The sequence below is a fragment of the Capra hircus genome, chromosome 1 (genome assembly GCF_001704415.2).
Source record: "Capra hircus breed San Clemente chromosome 1, ASM170441v1, whole genome shotgun sequence".
In the NCBI taxonomy this organism is placed as follows: Eukaryota; Metazoa; Chordata; class Mammalia; order Artiodactyla; family Bovidae; genus Capra; species Capra hircus.
In genome coordinates, this window is record NC_030808.1 from 144,956,624 (window position 1) to 144,981,765 (window position 25,142).

Genomic DNA, 25,142 nt, shown 5'->3' on the forward strand with positions numbered 1-25,142 from the left:
CTTCTCCGCCGCCCTGTCCCCAGCAGAGAGAGCTCCTGTAAGCCAGGCTGCCAGGGGGCCTCCCCTGTACCGTGCTGCTCGTGTGGGCACGGGAGCCCAGCCGAGGCTGGCGCCTACGGGTGCTCTGTGGCTGTTGCTGCCCATGGCAGGCAGGCCAAGGCGCCCTTACCTTGTTGCCCATCCTGTGGCGACCACACCCTGCAGGGCCCATCTCAGGAGCGGGAGGGCAGGAGAGGGGCTGGAGCCCTGCGCCTGTCACAGCTCAGTGGTCTCCTCCCTCCACGTCTCACGTGGAACCCCAGGTGCAAGAGAGGTGAGGCAGGCCGATCAGCAGCTGAAACCCAAGTTGGGGTCAAGGTACCAGGGCCTTGTGGAGTGTGTCCAGGCAGAGGCCAAGCCTCCACAGTGGTGAGCACATGTCAGAAGGCCTGGGGCATTGGGTCCCCATGAGAGATCCAGAGCCCCAGGGTCCCAGGGGTCTCTGCACCTGAAGTCCCCATGGGGTCCCTAGAGCTCTGCCTGCTCAGCCACAGGTGGGCACTGCTCTTAGTTTGCTCTTGGACAGGGCACGGAGCAGGAAAATCAGGAGAAGAGGGGAGGGGTCATCTCAGGGTGAGGAAGGGTCATCTCAGGGTGAGGGAGGGTCATCTCAGGGTGAGGGGGGATCATCTCAGGGTGATGGGGGGTCATCTCAGGGTGAGGGAGGGTCATCTCAGGGTGAGGGGGGTCATCTCAGGGTGAGGGGGGATCATCTCAGGGTGAGGGGGGTCATCTCAGGGTGAGGGGGGGTCATCTCAGGGTGAGGGAGGGTCATCTCAGGGTGAGGGAGGGTCATCTCAGGGTGAGGGAGGGTCATCTCAGGGTGAGGGGGAATCATCTCAGGGTGACGGGGGATCATCTCAGGGTGACGGGGGATCATCTCAGGGTGAGGGAGGGTCATCTCAGGGTGAGGGGGGATCATCTCAGGGTGATGGGGGGGTCATCTCAGGGTGAGGGAGGGTCATCTCAGGGTGAGGGGGGATCATCTCAGGGTGAGGGAGGGTCATCTCAGGGTGGGGGGGGTCATCAGGGTGAGGGGGGATCATCTCAGGGTGAGGGGGGGTCATCTCAGGGTGAGGGGGGATCATCTCAGGGTGAGGGGGGATCATCTCAGGGTGAGGGAGGGTCATCTCAGGGTGAGGGGAGATCATCTCAGGGTGAGGGAGGGTCATCTCAGGGTGAGGGGGGATCATCTCAGGGTGAGGGAGGGTCATCTCAGGGTGAGGGGGGATCATCTCAGGGTGATGGAGGGTCATCTCAGGGTGAGGGGGAATCATCTCAGGGTGACGGGGGATCATCTTAGGGTGAGGGGGGATCATCTCAGGGTGAGGGGGGATCATCTCAGGGTGATGGGTGGGTCATCTCAGGGTGATGGAGGGTCATCTCAGGGTGAGGGGGGATCATCTCAGGGTGAGGGGGAATCATCTCAGGGTGAGGGGGAATCATCTCAGGGTGAGGGAGGGTCATCTCAGGGTGAGGGGGGATCATCTCAGGGTGAGGGGGAATCATCTCAGGGTGAGGGAGGGTCATCTCAGGGTGAGGGGGAATCATCTCAGGGTGACGGGGGATCATCTCAGGGTGAGGGAGGGTCATCTCAGGGTGAGGGAGGGTCATCTCAGGGTGATGGAGGGTCATCTCAGGGTGAAGGGGGTCATCTCAGGGTGAGGGGGAATCATCTCACGGTGACGGGGGATCATCTCAGGGTGAGGGGGGATCATCTCAGGGTGAGGGGGGATCATCTCAGGTTGAGGGACGGTCATCTCAGGGTGACGGACGGTCATCTCAGGGTGAGGGGGGGGTTATCTCAGGGTGAGGGGGGTCATCTCAGGGTGAGGGAGGGTCATCTCAGGGTGCGGGAGGGTCATCTTGGTGAGGGAGGGGTCATCTATGGTAAAGATGGGTCATCTCTTGGTGAGACGAGGGGACATTTCAGCGTGAAGAGAAGGGACATTTCATTGTGAAGGGCGATGTCATCTCACAAGAAGGTGAGGCGTCATCTCAGGGTGAAGAGGGGACATTTCAGGGGGTGCTCTGAGGAGAGTGAAGGAGGAATGCTTACTTGTCTCAACACCATAGAACTGTTTGGTTATTTATTGCTTCTTTTCATGGAAATCCAACATGTCTCTGGTCTATTGTGAAGATGTTTGTTTCAGGGAGAAAGTCTCACCCTGTTCTCTAATCCTTTCTATCATCATATGATTCAGTTTGAGAATAAAATACACATTGATGTAATGAGAAGGTATGGAGGAGCCCAGGTTGACAGGCCAGCCTGCACTTCCCCAGGAAAACCCACCCCCGTCCTGCCTTTGGGGGACCCTTGAGGACCAGTAGTTCTCAGCTGTGAAAGAAGGAACTTTATTTATTTATTTTCTGCTGAAAGCAACCAATACAGCATCAATGTAAAGTAATATATTCAAAGTATATTACTGTTTTTTTTTTAATGAGCCAAGTAGCTGCTTCCCGTATTAGCCTCTTGTTATATGATTTATAAGGACTGTTGGTCCATTTATCATTGCACACATCAGGGGCACCAGCTCTCAAGGAACTTTATTTTCCAGTTGAATATCTGACGCAGTCTTTCAGCCAAGGTTCACCCATGCTGTGGTCACGGTGACTCCTGACATGCGCCGTCTTCTCCTAGTGTAAGCAGTCTTGTAAAGAGACTGGGGTCATTGAAAGCTGCTTGGGAGTCACCTGTGGGGGGAGGGATGAGTGTGCACGCGTGTATGGGCACTGGCAGCCTGCTTCGGTCCTGGCCGTGACACCCGTGGGGAGCAGTGAGTAGAGCTGCTGGCTCGGGAGGGGCCTCATCAGCCCTGCCCAGCTGCCTCTGTGGCCCAGGCCAGCTGGGTCTGGGGAGGTGAACTGTCTCCCCCTCACCCCCCACTGCTTCCAGGGGCCCCAGGTGGCTCCCTGCCCTCAAGCAGTACCCAAGAATGCAGTCATGCCCTCCTTGGAGGACCTGTGGGCGGCCTTCAGAGAGTTGGTCCTCTTAGCGTCATTTCTGGACTCGATGGCCTTTTCGACACATACCTTCTGGGAGTGAGGCATCTTGCTGTCTTCCTGGGGTTACCCGAAAGGATGTGGGGGGGCCTTCCCTGGTCCCAGGGACTTGTTGCTTCCATGTTGCCTTCATGTGGCATTGAGAGATTATAAAGTCAGATGGTACTGTCCACATGGTGAGCACAGGGCTATCCATGAACTTGATGGACGTGGCCCAGACAAGGCGTCCCAGGAGCCCACCCAGTCCCCACTGACTGTGAGAGCATGTTTGCTGTGTGGCCTTGTCTGCCCCAAAGCTGGAGGGAGGGGCTTCATGCCAGTGTGTCAGGGCGATGGTGGCTGGGGGACTGCCCAGGCAGAGGCGTGGCAGCAGCCCAGACTCTGCGTCCACCCATCTGCAGCTCCTCACCCTGTAGGAGGGCCTCTGTCTCCTCTCGCGCACATTGCCTCCACTTCCTGTCCTGTCCGCAGTCTTGCTGCCTTTCTTGCGCTCACCCACAGCCTTGCTCCTCTTCCGAGGGTGCAGGGTTAGGTCCTGGCCCTGTCCCCACTCTCCTGTTCCCCTCCTACTTGGCCGTGAGCACCATCTTCTGGGGCTCGTTGCTGGTGCAAGAATAGGACAGTGTCCTGACGACTGTTCTTTCCGGATAAGTTGCCATTGAGGATAATGACTCTTCTGCCCATTCAGGAGTGTTTCATTGAGGGCTTGGCTGGGGACTCGAGACAAGTGTGAGCTGCTGGGACGTGGGTCCCACGTGACTCCTTGCACCCCCTCCCATCAGGCATTGTTCCCAGAACACAGCGGGTCCCTCAGTCCATGCTGCAGAAGGAGGACCAGGTCCACACTCTCGAAGCCGTGTGCCCCCAAGTGCAGTGCTGCACGCCCCCCAGACGCGGCCAGCGCTGTGCGCGAGCGGCCCTGCAGCCCTCCCCTGTCGTCCCAGCTAGGGGACAGAGCCCGCGCCTGCGGGGCTCTGGGCAGTGCTGCTCTCTGGTCTCAGATGTGGAGGTAACAGGCGCAGGTGGACTGCTGCCTTGGGAGGGAGGTGCTGAGATATGGTTTCCCTTCTGACTCCCCTTTCCTTCCTGAGTGGCCCCTGCAGGGCCGTTCTGGCCTCCGCCCTGAGGTGACCAGTCAGAAGCCCTATTTCTTGGGGAGTGTGGCTGCAGGCTCCAAGCCATAGAGGGAGGGAGGCAGGTGACCTTGCCGCCCTGGGCCTGGGTTCCCCCCGGGGAGAGGGCTGGGGTGGGAGGCCTTAGCTGCTCTGTGCTGCTCCCACGTGGCTGGGCTCCTGCCATCCTGTCCATAGAGGCCCTTTATATGCCCCTCGGATGCCTGGTTCCAAGAAATGTCTTGGAGGAAAAACTGCGCATGCACACGTGTGCGTGCACACACACACACACACTCACACACTCATTTGCCAGACCTACCGTGTGGCTCAGAGAAGAGGCCCCAGAACGTAACCCCAGAGGGCGCTGACCCCCTCTTGGTCCTCAGGTCCTGGCTGATGCCGTGGCCCGCCTGGTGCTGGATAAGTTTGGGGACCTGACAGACAGCTTCGCCTCCCCCCACGCGCGCAGGAAGGTCCTTGCTGGAATCGTCATGACAACAGGTAACCGTGTTGATGTGTGTCCACTGCGTGTTCTCACACTTAATGAAGAAGACACGCTCTCAGTGTACAGAAGTCTCTGACAGGAGCAGAAGGCGACTTCTTCATTCTCCTTCAGAATGTCTGCTGTGTGCCACTGGAGGAGCTGCACTTATGTTTTTCCCCCACCATTTCATCTGTTTAACCTGAGTGTTTTGTTTGGAGAAAGCGTCCTGTATTAGTATTTGATTCCAGTAACCTTACATGAATCATCTTGAGCGAGTCTGGGAAATGCAGGAGACCTGTTGGTTCTTGCTTCACTGAGAGTAGCCGTCTCTGGTGTGTCAGTTCACATCACTGTTGCCAGATAAGCTTCCCTGTTCCCTTCCCCACGAGAGAAGGCTTCCGCAAGCATAGAGACTCCGTGGGGGAAGCACCCTTGGAGACAGCAGCAGAAACCCAGCTAAATTTGCCCTTAAGTTCCCAGCTGTGAAGGGATCCCTCCCCAAGTCCTCTTCCACCTCCTGGAAGTGAACCCCCTGAGCAGTGTCTACATGGACCACTCCTGGGAGCAGGAACCGCAACCACGGCCAGTGCCTGTGTCCCTGGGGCAGCCAGAGGACCTTCGGCTCCTGGGGGCTGGGTCTGAGGCTGTCTTGGGGCCCTCTCTTCTTGGAGTATCCGCTCAGCCCAGCTGGCTGAGCCGATTCCTGGGGAGGAATCGCGAGATGGTTTCTCCTGTGTTCCAGGCACAGATGTGAAGGACGCCAAGGTGATCAGCATCTCCACGGGAACAAAGTGCATCAACGGCGAGTACATGAGTGACCGGGGGCTCGCACTTAACGACTGCCACGCGGAGATCATAGCCCGCAGATCCCTGCTGAGGTTTCTCTACACGCAGCTTGAGCTTTACTTAAAGTGAGTGTCCGAGAACATGGGTGAAGGAAGCTGTTTCCCATAAAAAAAATTTTCCTCCGATCAAATGTATTGCATCCTTTTCACCGTGTCTGTCATCACTGAAAAACTCTCAGCGTAGTAACTTTCTGACTTACAGGTTGGGAACCCTTTGCCCTTGAAGCTCAGGCTGTCAAGTAGAGTTGGCTGAGTTATATAATTCACATGCCTGCGTACATACCGCCACGCGTGCAGTCAGAGAGGTCATGTCTGTGTTCCAGACCCCAGGCTTTTGCTTTACACAGGAATAAGTGCTGGGGAGGTCACCATGTCCAGACGGCTGACTGTGAGTCAGACTGCTTCCTGCCCCAGGTCATGTCTTACTCGCAGCCTTTCTGTTCTGAGGTTGTAAATGAAGAGAACGAGGTTACTTGTGTACTGGTGACCTGTCTCATTGGTGAGCAGGCAGGAAACATGCTAATTATCATAAACATGTCAAGTAAATACCCCAGTGCAAGCTTATCTTACCCTGTTGAAAACAGTGGCCTTTGAAAATCATCATCAGCTATGAGAGACTGAATTTTGATTATGTTCAGCTTTAAGGTTTATCTTTGCAACTTACTCCTTTCAGTAGCAGAGATGATCAAAAGAGATCCATCTTTGAGAAGTCCGAGCGGGGCGGCTTCAAGCTGAAGGAGAATGTCCAGTTCCACCTGTACATCAGCACCTCCCCCTGTGGGGACGCCAGGATCTTCTCACCACACGAACCCATCCTGGAAGGTACCATGCCAGGCTCAGCAGCAGCCGCCGCTTCCCGAGAAAGTTCATGACTGTGTTGTAACAGAGAAAAGGACAAACCTGTATTAATATCGTTTCTTCTTCAAAAATTTCAACCTTGGATGTAGATCTGATAGGAATGTATAAAAACATGAAGTTTGCTTCTCAATTAGTAACTTGAAATTTTTAATGAATGAAAATGTGGATTCAAACAAGAAATTAGAATAGAGTGAGGATATTAAAATTGTGTTCAGATTTTGAATTTGGATGACACGCATCTCTAGATTGGAAATGCACGTTGTGGTCCACGTTTCTGGCGGGTTGTGATATCACGAGAGTGTGACCAAGTCTCAGAAGCAGGTGTCGATGGGCAGGAAGGCCTCTCTCTGACCTCCGTGAGCTCTCATTCTTGTTCCTGCTCTTGTTTCATTGGAATTTGTATCCACAACCCTGCTCACAAGCTTAAGGATTATTTGTTCCAAATAGAACATTTGATTACATTATTTTTCTTGATTATAAAAGCAACATGTGGGGACTTCCCTGGTGACCCAGTGGCAAAGACTTCTCGCTACCAGTGCAGGGGGCCTGGGTTCAATCCTGGTCAGGAAACTAGATCCCACATGCTGCAATCTAAGATCCTGCGTGCTGCAACCAAGATCTAAGATCCTGCATTCCACAAAGAAGACCCAGCACAGATAAATAAATAGATACCTAAGAATTTTTAAAAACACAAAATTATAAAAAAAAATTTTTTTAAAGCAACAAATATGCACTGTAGAAATTGCCAAATATTTTTAAAACATAAGAAATAACATTTAAATCACTGTATTCATGTAAAAAACTTTTGGGTGTTTGTGAATGTTTCCTGTGGATTTATTTCCACATCCCTATAGATTTATTTTTGAAAATTTAAGTATGCAGCAGAGAAATATAGCAAATACTCTAATATCCATCACCTAGAATTAGCAAATGTCAGCCTTGTGTTCTGTCTGCTTCCGCTAGTTTCTAATCCTGGAAATACATCATTTGGTTAAAGTGGAGGCCTTCTTTTCTCCCAACCACCAGGGAAACCACCTTTGTGACTTTGGTGTGTATTGTATCCTCCTGTCCAATTCCTTGTGCTTGCATCGTACGCACATGTCTTAGGTGCATGTAGAATGAACACACGCACGCGTGTGTGTAAACCGTATTTTGAATTGATAGAGTGTTGTTAGACATGCTTTCTGGTGAGTTAAATAGGTGGTCGACCGGCAGACCCTCTCAAGAGGACCTTGTGTCTCTGTCTTAGAGCCTGCAGACAGACATCCGAACCGAAAAGCCCGTGGACAGCTGCGGACGAAGATAGAGTCTGGTGAGGGGACCATCCCCGTTCGCTCCAATGCCAGCGTCCAGACGTGGGACGGGGTGCTGCAGGGGGAGCGGCTGCTCACCATGTCCTGCAGCGACAAGATGGCCAGGTAAGTCCCCTCGGACATGCGCCTGGGCCTGCCCCCACCCCTGCACGCCCGGGTGCCCCAGGGTGTTTCCAGGGACACCTGGGCATGTGTCCCACAGATTCACTGAAGGACTCAGGTCTTAAAAGGTGCTTCAGGGCCACCTTGAGAGGAGAGGTGGGGTCTCTGGACAGAGGCCCTGGAGCCAGGTCCTTTTGGGTAAGAGGCTTCACTATAAAGGCACCATTGATTAAAATCATGGCTGTTAGTATAGGAACTCAACCTCCAGCTGCTCTCCCCTACCAGGAGGTCAAGAGAATGGGGCTGAAAGTTCCCATAGTATGTAATCAGTATTTGGCTCCACAGCCGACCAGCCCCTGTCTTCAGGTGGGTGACACAGTCCACCTCATTAGCATAGACCCCTAATGGTTAATCATTTAGAAAGTTCCCAGGGCCTGGGAGCTGTGAGCCAGGAACCCCAGAAGAAGACCAGACCTATATAAGAAAAATATATTCTGATCATCTGAGTGACCAACTGTACTTTCTGATAAATCACAAGATCAGTCACTGTAGCTTCATAGTAGGTCTTGAGGTCGGATAGTCAGTCCTCCAGCTTTGTTCTCCTGTGTTGTGTGGGCTCTTCAGGGCTTCTGGCCCTTAATGTAAACTTTGGAATCAGTTTGTCAGTATCTGCAGAATACTGTGCTAGAGTCTTGACGGGTTTGTGCTGAGTCTGTAGCTCAGGTTGGAAAGAATCGAGTCTTCCTCTCCATGAACATAGGCTATCTCTCTATTTACTTAATTCTTTGATTCGTTTGTCAGTTTTATAGTTTTCCTTGTATAGGTCTTGTATTTTTGTTAGATTTGTACCTATACTTAATTTTGGGAGGTGTTAATGTAAACAGGTGTTTCTTGACTTCCTACTTTTGCATTCCAGTCCCCTATAATGAAAAGGACATCTTTTTGGGGTGTTAGTTCTAAAAGGTCTTGTAGGTCTTCATAGAACCGTTCAACTTCAGCTTCTTCAGCATTACTGGTTGGGGCATAGACTTGAATTACCGTGACATTGAATGGTTTGCCTTGGAAACGAACAGAGATCATTCTGTCTTTTTTGAGATTGCATCCAAGTACTGCATTTCAGACTCTTTTGTTGACCATAATGGCTGCTCCATTTCTTCTAAGGGATTCCTGCCCGCAATAGTAGATATAATGGTCATCTGAGTTAAATTCACCCATTCCAGTCCATTTTAGTTCACTGATTCCTAGAATGTCGATGTTCACTCACTCTTGCCATCTCCTGTTTGACCACTTCCAATTTGCCTTGATTCATGGACCTGGCATTCCAGGTTCCTATGCAATATTGCTCTTTACAGCATCGGTCCTTGCTTCTATCACCAGTCACATCCACAACTGGGTGTTGTTTTTGCTTTGGCTCCATCCCTTCATTCTTTCTCGAGTTATTTCTTCACTGATCTCCAGTAGTATGGGCTTCCCTGGTGGTGCAGAGGTTAAAAGCATCTGCCTGCAATGTGGGAGACCTGGGTTCGATCCCTGGGTCAGGAAGATCCCCTGGAGAAGGAAATGGCAACCCACTCCAGTATTCTTGCCTGGAGAATCCCATGGATGGAGTAGCTTGGTGGGCTATAGTCCACAGGTCGCAGAGAGTCGGACACAACTGAGCGACTTCCCTTTCCCTTTCACTTTCTCCAGTAGTATATTGGACATTCAGAAAATGAAGATCATGGCATCTGGTCCCATCACTTCATGGCATATAGATGGGGTAACAGTGGAAACAGTGTCAGACTTTATTTTGGGGGGCTCCAAAATCACTGCAGATGGTGACTGCAGCCATGAAATTAAAAGACGCTTACTCCTTGGAAGAAAACTTATGACCAACCTAGATAGCATATTGAAAAGCAGAGACATTACTTTGCCAACAAAGGTCCATCTAGTCAAGGCTATGGTTTTTCCAGTGGTCATGTATGGATGTGAGAGTTGGACTGTGAAGAAAGCTGAGCTCCAAAGAATAACTGTGGTGTTGGAGAAGACTCTTGAGAGTCCCTTGGACTGCAAGGAAATCTAACCAGTCCATTCTGAAGGAGATGAGCCCTGGGATTTCTTTGGAGGGAGTGATGCTGAAGCTGAAACTCCAGTACTTTGGCCATCTCGTGTGAAGAATTGACTCATTGGAAAAGACTCTGATGCTGGGAGGGATTGGCGGCAGGAGGAGAATGGGATGACAGAGGATGAGATGGCTGGATGGCATCACTGACTCGATGGATGTGAGTCTGAGTAAACTCCAGGAGTTGGTGATGGACAGGGAGGCCTGGCGTGCTGCGATTCATGGGGTTGCAAAGAGTCGGACACGACTGAGCGCCTGAACTGAACTGAACTGAATGTAAACAGTGTTGTGTTTTAAACTTCAAGTTCCACAAGTTCGTTGTTAGTCACAGCTGATTTTTGATCAAGGTTCAAAGCCAGTTCAGTAGAGAAAGAATAGTGTTTTTAACAAATGATGCTGGTACAACTGAACATCCCTATGTAAAAACAAACAAGTGAACTTCATATTTTGCACCATATACAAAAATGTGTCATATACTGAAAATGTGTCATAGACCTAAGTGCATAAAAGTTTTAGAAGGAAAGAGAAAATCTTGGCCACTGGGATGGGTTATGTCTTAGATGCAACACCAAAAGCACGCTCCTTGAGAGCAAAAAAATGGTGTTAGCCATCATCAAATTAAAAATTGCTTCTCTGAAAGACTGTTAAAAGATTGAGAAATAAAGTCACCGACTGGAAGGAAATATTTACACAGCTTACATCTGATAAAGGACCTAGATCCACACTATACAAAGACTTCTAAAACCAACGGGGGGGGAAAGCAGTTTTTAAAATGGGCAAAATATTTTAATGGACACTTCACCAAAAAAGATGTCAGATTAGCACATGAGAAGCTCGTTAATCACGGGGACGTACAGAGAGCTACAAGGGCACGTTCTTCACTCCAGGGTTAGAGCCCTGTCGGGTACGGTGGGGACCCCAGGCCCTGGGGCGTCATCCTCCCAGGCTGGGAACAGACACTGCAGCCAACTGTGAAGAAGGCTCACCCGTGTCTTAGATGTTAAAGGCATCTCTGGCGTGTGTTCCCTCCACTTTACTCCTGTTTCCGGAGAGAAATGGAAGCACTGTCCATGCAGACTCACACTGGAGCGACTGAAGCGGCTTCTCCACATCTGGGAGCAGCTCGAACAGCTGTCAGTCTTTAAACAGGGTTAAATGGGAGTATCTGTGCCTCGGGGCACTGCTCAGGCAAGGGACAGAATAAGCTGTGACGTTCAGTCCATGCTATGTGGACACACCGAAGAAGAACTGCGCAGCATGCCAGGAACCAGAGGAGCGCTTACCGTGTGATTCCATTGCTGTAGATTTCTAGAAACTGACAGAAGCAGGTCAGTGGTTGCCCAGGGATGGGGCAGAGCAGGAGGGGCAGGAGGAAGGCCTGGAGCAAGGCGGGAGGAGACTAGAGGGCTGGGGTGGGGGTTTTGTTGTTGTTTAGTTGCTAAGTCATATCTGACTCTTTGCAACCCCGTGGACTGTAGCCCACCAGGCTTCTCTGTCCATGGGATTCTCCAGGCAAGAATACTGGAGTGGGTTGCCATTTCCTTCTCCAGGGGATCTTCCCGACCGAGGAGGGTGTTTACATGCCAGGACTCCCCAAATTCTGTGCTCTAACCCCAGGCAGGGCACTGTGTGTCCATCAAGCCTCAGCAACTCATAGAAGAAATTGCAGGGGATGGTCATAAGTGAATGACATAGAACACCACAGCTGAGAACAAGAGAGCAAGTCCAAATTCGCAGAAGGGAGGGAAGGACACAGAACAGACGTTAGTACTTGATACAGCACTGATGAGCAGTGAACAGTCAGAAACCCAGAGTGCTGCTTTGAAAAGTGATAAAATTGGCAGACCTCTGGAAGTCTGACCAAGACACAGGGTGCAGCCAAGTCGGGAGGAGGAAAGGGTGTCAGGATCTAGTGCACAGGACACGTGCACAGATGGCTGCAGTGAGAGTTACAGACACCATTAAAGCTGAGATGACATAAAAGCTTTGTAGAAACGTGTATGTTCCTAAAATTGACTCAAGCATGTATAAGAAATTTGAATGGAATTCCAAACATTAAGAAAAAGTAAATCAGTCATGCCCTCACTCCCAAGAATTAAATAAATTGGAGAAAATCGAAGAGGTGGCTGCAGAGAAAGAGGATGCAGCTCTTGCAGGAGACCCTTGAGTGAGTTCTCTGCACTCTGGGGAGGTATCCTCTTCATACATACAGATTGTGGGGAATGTGGGGAAGGGCCTCAGCTCACCCTGTATCCCTAGACCAAGCCAGGAAGGGAAACAAAATGACAGGCCGTCCTCTAATCTAAAACATCCCCATATATGCCAAATCCAACATTGTTTCTTTTTTTTAAATATAAATTTATTTATTTTAATTGGAGATTAATTACAGTGGTCAACCACTTGTAAAAGAATGAAACCAACATTGCTTGATTTTCTTCCAAATCTGTAACTTCGATCAAAATCTCATCATTTTTCGTAGCACTTGACACTCAAGTGGAAGAGTCTCGCTGAGTGGTTAAGGCAGCAGGGCCTGGGTGGAGGACACTCCCAGCCCGGTCCTCTGGTATTTCCATGCAGATGATTGAATCCTTGGTCTTTGGTGATTCACTCAACCCCGGAAGTGGGGGCGGGGCTGAGCTCCCACCCTGTGATCTTTGGTGCCCCTGGAGGGCTGCCCCTGCCTCTGGCAGTCACGTGGTCACCATGAACAGGGTCTGGGGGGCGGGCCTGGGTCTCACAGGGGGCAGGGCTGCCTCCCACAGACGGTTCTGGTTCCAGAGGGATCAATCAGGGCAGTGGGTGGGCTTCGGGTGAGACCGCAGTGAGGGGGTGGCGGTGAGGGGTCCCGGGGGCTCTCACCTCTGGGTGAATTCTGTTGACTGGGCCGTGGGAGAGGGTAGCACAGCCTGTGCTCCGCGCAGAGCTGGGGAGAAAGCAGAGACCACCTGCCTGAGGGCAGCAGTGCGCACGACCATGTGGAGCCCTGTCCCCCCACCACCGCCTCCTCCCCCTCCCCCAGACACAGAGGGGGCCGGGGGCATCATCTGTGAGCCCCCCTGCTGTGGGGAAGCTGTGGGGTCACGGGGACAGCCAGTTTTCACAGGGGTTTGCTGGGGGCAGTGGGCTTGTACTGCACACATCCCACGCGTGTTTGCTGCTGGTAAAGTCGGTGCCTCCGTGTTCCCTGTGAAGCTCGCCCAGGGGAGCTGAGCCGAGTAGGTGGACCACTTCCCATGAGGGCCTCCATGGAGCAATCGGGGCCTAGGATTCGCCTGCGAAGCATGTGTTCAAAATTAATGACTTGTAACTTGTATAAGTTTCTGCAAGAGCAGGGTTTTCAAGTTTGCCCCAGGAGGCTGAATTCGGCTTAATGGGGCCTAACCCCCCTGACAAGACTCTGATTTACATAAGAAAGGGCTCCCTGTGGGTTTTGTGCGCACTGAATCCTTCCCTACTGTTCCTTGCTAGATAGGAGAAAACCTGTGCTCTAATTTCCTTCTTAGAGGGTGGAGGGAGCCGAGGATTTGTCCAGTCAGCGCACACTGAGCTGTGAGGCCAGGTCCCTGAATGCTGGGATGTTTTAGTATGCTAAACAGACGAATCCCTCCCGCTTAGAGCCTGTTGATGGGAGAAGGTAGGGGACAGATGGTAAGATCTGCAGGGGTTCAGCAGAGGAGGCACCTGGTGGGCTCCAGTGGCAGCTGAGGGGGCTGTGCCCAGAGAGAAGGACTTTGCACAGACCAAGGTGGGTGCACTGGGGACCCTTGGCTGAGAGCTGGAGCTCTGCAGGGAGCAGAGGACGCCTATGCTGCTGGCTCGGGGAAGGGGTGTGAGGGAGAAGACCCCTGGAGCCAGTGAGCTTTGCCCCCTGGGTGCTGGGACATGGACCGCTGAGGTCATGGAGGGCGGCTCTCCTGCTGTCTGTGGGGCTCAGAGCAGTGATGCGGTGTTGGGGTTGGCATTGAGACAAAGCCCTGGCAGGTTGGTGCTGTGACCTTACCCACACCAAACGCAGGGTCAGGACGGTCGCTGCCGCCACCAGAGAGCAGGAAGAGGCCCGTTTCCGTCCTTCTGGAGCTACCATTTTTTATTTATTAGAAGTAATGAAATAAAGGTTTATGTTTTCTTTTGATTTTTCTCATAGGAAACGTGGCTCGATATCTTTTTAGAACTAATCTTCGGTAAATGTGTCATCTTGGGAAACATGGAGGCAAAAGATCGTTCCAGCGTAAAATAATGAAGTAGATTTTTTTCTTTAGAATTTTAAACTAAGTCAGTTATTTAGTGAAAGTCGCTCAGTTGTGTCTGACTCTTTGCAACCCCATGGACTATGCAGTCCGTGGAATTATCCAGGCCAGAATACTGGAGTGGATAGCCATTCCCTTCTCCAGCAGGTCTTCCCAACCCAGGGATCTAACCCAGGTCTCCCTCATTTCAGGCAGATTCTTAACCAGCTGAGCCACCAGGGAACCCAAGTCAGTTATTTAACTACCTTTTAAATTGGTTAACACTTGTACGGAATGAGCAGCATGCCCACTTGAGCATGGCGCTATGGAGGGCCCAGGCCAAAGGGACCCCGCGCTGAGGGCCTCTTCCTCTGCCTCCAGGTGGAATGTGGTGGGCATCCAGGGGTCCCTGCTCAGCATCTTCGTGGAGCCCATTTACTTCTCCAGCATCATTCTGGGCAGCCTGTACCACGGGGACCACCTCTCCAGGGCCATGTACCAGCGCATCTCCAACATCGAGGACCTGCCCCCGCTGTACACGCTCAACAAGCCTCTGCTCAGCGGCAAGTACTACTTCCCTTCCTGACTGCAGCATGCAGGTCTCACAAGTAACACACCAGTGGGGGCTGCACTGAGGTGGTGGTGGGGGGGGGGTGTGGCAGGGAGTGTTGGGCCGTTCACAAGGGGCATAGGCGATGGATGGGTCGTTTAATGGGTCCCTTGAGGTTCCCCTCTCTTGCCAGTTGAAAACCTTGCCATTTACAGGGAAATTAGAGCCCAGACTCAGCACCCAGGGGCTTTCCTCTCACCCATACTTGTGCTGCTGAGTCCTGCGTCCACTGTAGAGGCTTGCAGGTGCCATGAAGATTCCACAGGCCTCAGCCGCCCGAGATGATGCTGGGCCGGCCCACGGAGGATTCACGGCCACAGTGACGTGCTCTGCAGGAGGGTGGCAATGGGGCTGTGTGCCCGTGGCAGGCAGTGGTGTCTTTCTCAGTGGGGATGGGCACCTGCCTAGTGCGCCCTGGGTTACTGGTTGTTTATTGTTTTTCTTCTAGAATGTCAGTGGCTAGCAGTAAAGTGAACAAGCGCTTTTGAATTCAAGGGCCCTAACTTCTCAGTTCGGGCTTCCCTGGTGGCTCAGAGGTCAGTTCACCTTTACTTAAAAGGACACAGTTAAGGTATTTTTATCCTTTGGAAATCTCGCTTTACCTACTTTTAAAGCTAGAACTAAAACCCTAACCGTGAACTAGAATGCCTCTTGGTGTGTGTGTGTTTTGCCGTGGTCTGTAGCCTTGCTACTAGCCCATCTCTAACTGAGAAAAGCAACGTGGAGCTTTGTTTGAAAGCATGTCTCTTAGAGCACATGGATCACACGGGAATGGAGAAAAAGTTGCTCCAAATTCAGTTTTACAGCTCTCTACTGTAAACCGTTATCTTCTTAGGAGAAAAAAGATAAAAGTAGACTGATAAAATCTGATGGTAAGCTGAAATTGTAGCATCCCTACCGTTGAACTTACACTGGTAGACGTGAAGCAGGTGTACTTGGATGTGTGTTAGCGTGTGAATTTCTCACGAGTCAAACAGTCAACAGTTTTCCTTGTTCTGTCTGTGCTTTGTGTGTGGGGCAAGAGCGCTTTGATTCGGTCAGCTGTCGCTTGTCTTGAGTGTTGGTAGCCACTGAGAAGATCATATGTAAGACTCGTGGCGCCGGGGGCCACTCGGGAGTCACCGCTGCCCAGTGCCCGGTGGGTGGCTCTGGGTGTGTAGCTCCACCACTTGCTGAAGGGGCCCTGGGCACTGACCGGCTTGCTCACCCATGAAGTCAGGCGTGCTTTTATCACGTCGTCCGTGTACAGAACGCATCTGTATCCATGAGCACATGCTGCAAAGTAGTGTTTCACCATGTATGTTTGTTAGAAACGTGAGCTTACAGATAAGGAAGACCTGCTCTTCCTTCTTCCTCACCAGTATTGCCCTGAGGCCCACAGACACCATGCAGGGCACCTTCACAGACAAAAGGACTCCAACAGGAGAAATCCAGAGGAGAGGGCGTGGGCGTCTCAGTGACTCAGGAGGCCACACTCCTTTTAAGCGGGCCCATGGTGCCGCCCTCAGCCTGCTCACAGGGAGCCCCCACAGTCAGTGAGTGGCCAGGCCCACCTGGGCTGTCCCCTCCCAGTCGTCCTGCTATGTACACCTGGTGCACGGCCGTGCGCCTGGCAGGTCATGCCCTGCTTGTTGCTCTTTTTCACCTCATAGTTTATCGCAGGTCATTCCCATGTTGGAAGGAGAAACAGCCGTGAGAGAACGGTCATGTCTGAAGGGAGTGAGAGAAACGGACCTGAATGCCACACAGAGAAAGGCTGAGGTGACTGAATGAGGTTTCCTGGAAACTGGAGCAAATCTAAATGGACTTATTAAAAGGTTTATCAGCAGACTGTGTTTGAAAATACCATCGAGCTTAAAAATGAGAATTTTACTTTAATTTCAGCCTGCGAAGTGTGTGTTTAAGAAAGAACTTCCTGGAGGTGAATCTTTGCCTTGGGTGCTCACGTGATGCACTTTCCCATCCTTCTGAACTCTCTTGTTCCTCCGTTTCAGATTAGTTTCAAGTCCAGCGCCTGCAAGTGCAGGACAGCTCTGGCTCCTGGCTCTCCTCCACTGGCCGCCAGGTCTGAGTCTCTCCCTGGCCCCACTTGATGCCAGGTGCGCCGAGAGAACTCAGTGAGGAAGACCAAGAGGCTTGACAGTCGTGGTCACAGCCCGGATGCCTGGGGTCATGGGATGAGACCCACAATGCCGATCTCACTGCCAACAGTGTCACAAAACAGTAACACACAGAGGAAGAGCAAACGGTATTGGGGTGAGCGTGTGGGGCTCACCTACCCCCAGAACAAAAGCACAGGAAATGGAAAATTTAATGAAGCCCCAATCTGCCGCGGCCAGCACAAGCAAGAGTCGCACCTGCACAGGGAGAGAACGGAGTGTCCCCGCTAAGAAAATAAGAGAGAGACAAAAGATGGGGTTGAGAGGATCAGACCAAAATGGCTGATACCTTGCTTTATTATGCTGCAGCATATATAGGGTAAAGTACGTGATTTCTGACCTTTACAAGATTGTTTTTAATTTCCAGATACAATCACCAGACCCGTACCATTGTATACAGATCACAATAAGCTAATCTATCTTCTATGACATGTTGCCGAAACCAAACATCTTGGAGCCTTAAGGGCTATAAAAATTCTTGAGGGTGGCGGGACAGGGAGCTTAGGCACATGTCCTAGGGCTCTGCATAACGCTGAGCAGCTCCCAAGACTTAACCCTTCACGGGCAGTCCCCCGCACCAATCAGAAATAGATGATTCAATATCTGAGATTAAATAGCACTCTAGAAGCCATGGATAATAGACGGAATGACCCAGAAGAACACAGAAATGATCTGGAAGAGAGAGTAATGGAACTCACCCAGCCAGAGCAGTGGACGGAAAGACGACAAAACAGAAATGAGTGGGACGTGTGGGATCTCTGGGGTAACATCAAATGTGCCAGCATTCACGTTGTAGGAGTTCTAGAAGGAGAAGGAGGGGTAAAAAGTGCACGCAAGGAAATTATAGCTGAAAACTTTTCAAACCTAAAGAAGGAAACAGATATCCAGGTGCAGGAGGCACAGAAAGTCCCAAACAAGATGAACCCAATCAAACCCACACCAACACATCATTAAAATGGCAAAAGCTAAAGAATTCTTAAGGCAACAAGAGAAAAACAAGGGGTCGGTTACATGAGATTCCTGGTAAGGCTATGCGCAGCCAGAAAAGAGTGGCACAGGGTATTCACAGTGCTGAAAGGGAAGAACATACAACCCAGGATATGCTTCCCAGCAAGATTATAATTTAGAATAGAGGAAGAGAGGAAGAATTTCTCAGACAAGCAAAAACTAGAATTCCAGCAGTACTGAATGTACCCTAAAGGAATTATTGAAGGGCTTTCTCTAAATGGAAAAGAAGTAAGAAAATATAGGAAAGAGAAAATCCCATTAGGAAAGGCAAATATGGAGTAAGACGATCACTTAAATAATCCAGTATGTAATTAAATGGCCAAAAAAAAAATAAAAGCAACCATGACTACGATGAACCGTAAAGGAAAGTAGACGCATGCGCCCCCCACGTTCACAGCAGCACTGTTTACACTAGCTAAGGTATGGAAGCAGCCTGAATGTCCATCGACAGATGAATGGAGAAAGGAGACGTGGTGGAATGTCAGCCATAAAAAGAATGAAGTAACACCATTTGCAGCAACGTGGCTGGGCCTAGAGACCGGCATGCTGAATGCAGTTAGCCAGACAAAGAAAGAGAAATGAGATGACTCTGCTTTTTGTGGAATCTAAAAAGAAATGACACAAATGAACTTATTTACAAAACAGACCCACAGACTGAGAATGAACATGTGGTTACCAAGGAGGAAGTGTGGGGAAAGGATAGTTAGGGAGTTTGGGGTGGACATATATACACACTGTTAAATTTAAAATGGATAACCAACAAGGACCTACTGTATAGCACAAGGAACTCTGCTCCATATTCTGTAACGGCCTAATTGGGAAAATAATTTAAGGAAGAATAGATACATGTTATGTGTATTAAAAATAAATGATAAGTTAAAAAAAAAAACCTGTGGGGCTTTCACAGAATTCACAGATAGAGAGACATGAAATTCTGTTTCCTTCCTACTCCATTATTGTAGTATTCCCCATAAAAGCTCATCTTAACAAAAGCAGCTGCTAATATTTAGTGATAATTCTCTGTAATGTATTAGTTGTGTCTTTGGGGATAGGAAATTGATTATCTGACCTTAACATAGTGAAGACTTTGCAGGTGTGCTGCCTTCTACCTTAGGTAGTAACTTAGTTATGTAAACAGTGAAAAATAAAGCACAGGAATGTTGTAATTTGATTAGGAAATCAAAAAAATGAAAAAAACTAGGCTTATTTATTTATATTTTCCATAGCAAGTTATGGATTAAAATGCTACTTTCTTAAATAATGCATTTTATAGTGAGTTTTTATATTATTTGTATGCATATTCATAAACTTTTAAGAGGAAGATGTAACATTCCTTAACCACGTATTGACTAGAGATATAGTAATACACCTTTTGTTACCTGAATGTTATTAACCAGAGTGTTTCAGTATTTACTTACATAACAAATAGCCAGCCACCGGCATTAGTTTCTGCAAAAAAAAACCCCAGTCAATAATATGTTAACATATACAGGAGCAGCTAAGTTTATAAAGCAAATACTAACAGATGTAAAGGAGCAAATTGACAACAATACAATAATGGGTGACTTTAACACTCCACTGACATCAGTGGACAGATCAGAAAGAAAATCAGTAAGGCAAAGGTGGTCTTAAATTACACATTAGACTAGTTGGACTTGATTGATATCTATAAGACATTATGCCCCAAACCAGGAGAACATACATTCTTTTAAGTGCACATGGAATGTTCTCCAGGATAGATTACATACTGTGTCACAAAACAAACTTCAGCAGTCTTAGAGGGCAGAAATTATATCAGGTATTTTTTCTGCCCACAGTAGTATGAAACTAGAAATCAACTACTGATAGAGAAACAAAAAGAAAACAAATCTGTGGACACTAAACAACATGCTGCAAAAAAAAAAAAAAAAATGGGTCAGTGATGAAATCAAAGAGGAAATCAGAAAATAATATAAATGAAAATGGGACATAACTTTCTAAAATATATGGATGCAGCAAAAGGAATACCAAAGGCAAATTCGTGGCAATACAGCCCTTCCTCAGGTAAGAAGGAAAATTTCAAGTGAACAACTTAAGCTGCCATCTAAACTTCAGAAAAAGAACAAATGATGCCCAAAGTCAGAAGGAAGGAAATAATAAAGATCAGAGAGAGAAATTTAAACATAGTTTTAAAAAAGCAATAGAAAAGAGAAACGAAAGCCAGAGCTGTTTGTTTTTTTTTTTGGTACAGACACACAAAGTTGATAACTTTTAGTCAGTCTCATCAAGAAGAAAAGAGAGGATCCAAATAAATAAGATAAGACGTGAAAGAGGGGAAATGGCAAACAATACCACAAAAATACAAAAGATCATAAGAGTACTATCAATAGTCATATGCCAACAAATTGGACAATCTAGAAGAAATGGACAAATTTCTGTAAGCACACAGCCTGGCAAGACGGAGTCAAGAATAAACAGACAATTTGAACGGACCAATCACTAGAAGTGAAATTGAATTTATAATTAGAAAAAAAACTAGCAAACAAAAGTTTAAGACCTGACAGGAGAATTCTACCAAACATACAAAGAACTTCTATGTATCCTTCTTAAACTATTCCCCAAAATTGAAGAGGATGAAACACTCCCAAACTCATTCTATGAAGCCGCCTTGCCCTGATACTAAAACCAAAGATACTCTATCTTTGATGAATATAGAACAAAATATTAGAAGCCAAATCCAACAATACATTAAAAGGATCATATATCATGGTGAAATGGATTTACTTTGGGGTCACAAGGATGGTTTAATGTTCACATGTCAGTCAATGTGATATATACCACATTAACAAAATGAAAGCTAAAGATCATATGATCATCTCAATAGACTCAAGAAAAGCATTTGAAAAAATTCAACGCGCATTCAGGATTAAAGCTTTCATTAAAGTGAGCATAGAGGGAACATAGCTCAACAATATAAAGGCCATTTACAACAAACCCACAGCCAATATAATACTCAATGGTGAAAAGCTGAAAGCTTTGTATTAAATTCAGAAAGAAGACAAGTGGCAACACTCTTGCCACTTTTATTTAATACAGTTTTGGAAGTCTTAGCCACAGCAGTCAGACAAGAAAAAGAAATAGAAGGTACCTAGGTTGGAAGGGCAGAGGTAAAACTCACTGTTTGCAGATGATCTGATAATCTCTACAGAGAACCCTAAAGTGTCCACCCAAATACTATTATAACTAATAAGTGAAGTCAGCAAAGTTGCAGAAGCCAAGAGTCTATACAGAAATCATTTTTGTTTCTGTCTGCTAATAATGGCTTCCCAGGGGTGCTAGTAGTAAAGAACCCACTTGTCAATGCAGGACAAATAAGAGATGCAGTTTCAATCCCTGGGTCGGGAAGACCCCCTGGAGGAGGGCATGGCAACCCACTCCAGTTTTCGTGTCTGGAGAACCCCATGGACGGAGGAGCCTGGCGGGCTACCAGTCCATAGGGTTGCAAAGAGTTGGACATGAGTGAAGCAACTTAGCACACAGCACACACACTAATAATAAAGTATCAGAAAGGGGAAATTTAAAAAGAATTCCATTTAAAATTGCATCAAAAAAAATAAATTACCTAGGAATAAAGTTAACCAAGGATCTGAAAGACCTGAAAATTATACAGCATTGATGAAGGACATTGAGGATGATGCAAAGAAGTGGAAAGATACCCCATGCTCTTGGATTGGGAGTATTAATATTATTAAAATGGCCATTCTATCCAAAGACAGCTGCAGATATAATGGCAATCTCTATCAAAATGCCCATGACATTTTTCAGATCTAGATCAAATAATCTTAAAATTCTCTGGAACTGCAAAAGACCCTGAATTGGCAAGGAAATCTTGAGAATGAAAGAATAAAACTGGAGGAATCATGGTTCCTGACTTCAGACTCTACAACAAAGCTACATTAATGAAAAGTGTTGTATTGGCACAAAAAGAGATGCATAGATCAGTGGAACAGAATAGAGAGCCCTGAAACTAACCCACACGCCTGTAGTCAATTAATCTTTGAGGAGGGAAGCAAGAATATACAATAGAGAAAAGACAAGTCTCTTCAGCAAGTGGTGTTAGGAAAGTTGGGCAGCCACCTGCAATCAATGAAGTTAGAACACACCCTCACACCATACCCAAAAATAAAGTCAAAATGGTTTCTAAAGACCTAATTGTAAGAACTGAAACCGTAAAACTCCTAGAAGAGAACCTAGGTGGAACCCTCTTTGACAAAGATCATAGCAGTATTTTCTTGGATCAGTCTCTGAGGAGGAAAGAAAGAAAAGCAAAATTAAACAAATGAGACCTAATTAAACTTAAAAGCTTTTGCATAGCAAAGGAAACCATCAACAAGATGAAAAGACAACCTACCAACTGGGAGAAAATATTTGCTAATGATACAGCTGATCAGAGGTTAATATCCATTGTGTACAAAAAGTGCATACAACTCAGTACTAAAAAAACAAAATATGGGCTGAAATCCTGAATAGGCATTTTTCTAAAGAAGACATGGATGGTCAACAGGAAGAGATGCCCAGAATCACTAGTTATTATTGCTGTTGTTCAGTCGCTCAGTTGTATCTGACTCTTTGTAACCCCATGAACTGTAGCACGCCAGGCTTCCCTGTCCTTCACCATTTCCCACAGTTTGCTCAAACTCATGTCCGTTGAGTTGGTGATGCCATCCGACGATCTTGTCCTCTGTCGCCTCTTTCTCCTAATGCCCTCGCTCTTTCCCAGCATCAAAGTCTTCTCTAATGAGTCAGCTCATCGCATCTGGCAGAGTACTGGAGCTTCAGCAACAGTCCTTCCAATGAATATTCAGGGTTGATTTCCTTTAGGATTGACTGGTTTGATCTCCTTGTTGTCCAAGGGACTCAAGACTCTTCTTCATCACCACAATTTGAAAGCATCAGTTCTTTGGTGCTTAGCCTTCTTTATGATCCAACTCTTACATCCATACAAGACTATTGGAAAAACCATAGCTTTGACTTATTTGGCAAAGAGATGTCTCTACTTTTTAATACACTGTCTAGATTTGCCATAACTTTCCTTCCAAGGAGCAAGCATCTTTTAATTTCATGGCTGCAGTCACCATCCACAGTGATTTTGGAGCCCAAGAAAATAAAGTCTGTCACTGTTTCCATTGTTTCCGCATCTATTTGCCATAAAGTAATGGGACCAGATGCCATGATCTTAGTTTTTTGAATGTTGAGTTTTAAGCCAACTTTTTCACTCTCCTCTTCACCTTCTACCATTAGAGTTGTATCATCTGCATATCTGAGGTTGTTGATATTTCTCTCAGAAGTCTTGGATCCAACTTGTGATTCAGCCAGCCTGGCATTTCGCATGATGTACTCTGCATATAAGTTAAATAAGGAGGGTGACAATATACAGCCTTGACGTATTCCTTTCCCAATTTGGAATCAGTCTGTTGTTCCATGTCTGGTTCTAACTGTTGATTCTTGACCTGCATACAGATTTCTCAAGAGACAGGTAAGGTGGTCTGCTATTCCCACCTCTTTAAGAATTTTCCACAGTTTCTTGTGATCCACACAGTCAAAGCTTTAGCATAGTCCGTGAAGCAAAAGTAGATGTATTGATCCATTGAATGTTGTCTATATAATCTCTCATTCCCTTGCCTTTCCTGAATCCAGCTTGTACATCTGGAAGTTCTCAGTTCATGTACTACTGAAGCCTAGCTTGAAGGATTTTTAGCATTACCTTGCTAGCATGTGAAATGAGTACAACTGTACAGTAGTTTGAGCATTCTTTGGCATTGCCATTTTTGCAATTGGAATGAAAACTGACCTTTTTCAGTCCTGTGGCCCCTGCTGAGTTTTCCAAATTTGCTGATATATTAAGTGTAGCACTTTGACAACATCATCTTTTAGGAGTTGAAATAGCTCGGCTGAAATCCCATCCCCTCAACTAGCTTTGGCAGTGGCACCCCACTCCAGTACTCTTGCCTGGAAAATCCCATGGACAGAGGAGCCTGGTGGGCTGCAGTCCATGGGGTCTCTAAGAGTCGGACACGACTGAGTGACTTCACTTTCACTTTTCACTTTCATGCATTGGGGAAGGAAATGGCAACCCACTAAAGTGTTCTTGCCTGGAGAATCCGGGATGGAGGAGCCTGGTGGGCTGCCATCTGTGGGCTTGCACAGAGTCAGACACGACTGAAGCGACTTAGCAGCAACAGCAGCGACTAGCTTTGTTTGTAGTGATGCTTCCTAAGGCCCACTTGACTTCACCCTCCAGGATGTCTGGCTCTAGCTGAGTGACCATACCATTGAGGTTATCTGGGTCATTAAGACCTCTTTTGTATAGCTGTGTGTATTCTTGCCACCTCTTAATATCTTCTGCTTCTGTTAGGTCCATACTGTTTCTGTCCATTATTGTGCCCATTCTTGCATGAAATCTTCCCTTGGTATCTCCCGTTTCCTTGAAGAGATCTCTAGTCTTCCCCATTCTGTGGTTTTCCTCTGTTGCTTTGCATTGTTAACCTAAGAAGGCGTCCTTGTGTATCCTGGCTGTTCTTTGGAACTGTGCATTCGCTTGGGCATATTTTTCCCTTTCTCCTTTGCTTTTCTTCTCTTATTTTCTCAGCTGTTTGTAAGGCCTCCTCAGACAACCACTTTGCTCTCTTGCATTTCTGTTTCTTTGGGATGATTTTGGTCATCTTGTACAATGTTAGGAACCTCTGTTCATAGTTCTTCAGGCACTCTTATCAGATCTAATCCCTTGCATCTATTTGTCACTTCCACTGTATAATCAAGGGATTTGATTTAGGGCATACCTGAATGCCCTAGTAGTTTTCCCTACTTTCTTCAATTTAAGCCTGAATTTTGCAATAAGGAGCTCATTATCTGAACCACAGTCAGCTCTTGGTCTTGTTTTTGCTGACTGTATAGAGCTTTTTCACCTTCTGCAGTAAAGAATGTACTCAGTCTGATTTCGGTATTGACCATCTGGCGATGTCCATGTATAGAGTCATCTCTTGTGTTCTTAGAAAAGGATGTTTGCTAATGACCAGTGTGTTCTCTTGGCAAAACTGTTAGCCTTTGCCCCGCTTCATTTTGTATTCCCAAGTCCAAACTTGCCTGTTATTCCAAGTATCTTTTGACTTCCTGCTTTGCATTCTTGTCCCCTCGGATGAAAAGAACATCTTTTTTTTGGTGTTGGTTCTAGAAGGTCTTGTGGGTCTTCACAGAACTGTTCAGCTTCTTCGGTGTTAGTGGTTGGGGCATAGACTTGCATTAC

General features: G+C 47.7%; 1 protein-coding gene across 5 annotated transcripts in view; it reads left to right on the forward strand.

Annotated features, from left to right (window-relative positions):
* The window catches only part of ADARB1 (adenosine deaminase, RNA specific B1), a 91,554-nt gene that overhangs the window by 56,608 nt on the left and 9,804 nt on the right, over positions 1 to 25,142 (forward strand). For 2 of the 5 annotated variants that reach the window (XM_018052159.1, XM_018052163.1), the window contains exons 5-9: positions 4,541 to 4,655; positions 5,381 to 5,549; positions 6,157 to 6,305; positions 7,591 to 7,759; positions 14,465 to 14,646. In XM_018052159.1, coding sequence (XP_017907648.1) covers positions 4,541 to 4,655; positions 5,381 to 5,549; positions 6,157 to 6,305; positions 7,591 to 7,759; positions 14,465 to 14,646 — 784 coding nt within the window. Of the gene's footprint in view, positions 1 to 4,540; positions 4,656 to 5,380; positions 5,550 to 6,156; positions 6,306 to 7,590; positions 7,760 to 14,464; positions 14,647 to 15,141; positions 15,230 to 25,142 lie in introns of all 5 variants that reach the window. The other 3 variants (XM_018052170.1, XM_018052182.1, XR_001918452.1) reach the window with 2 other exon arrangements.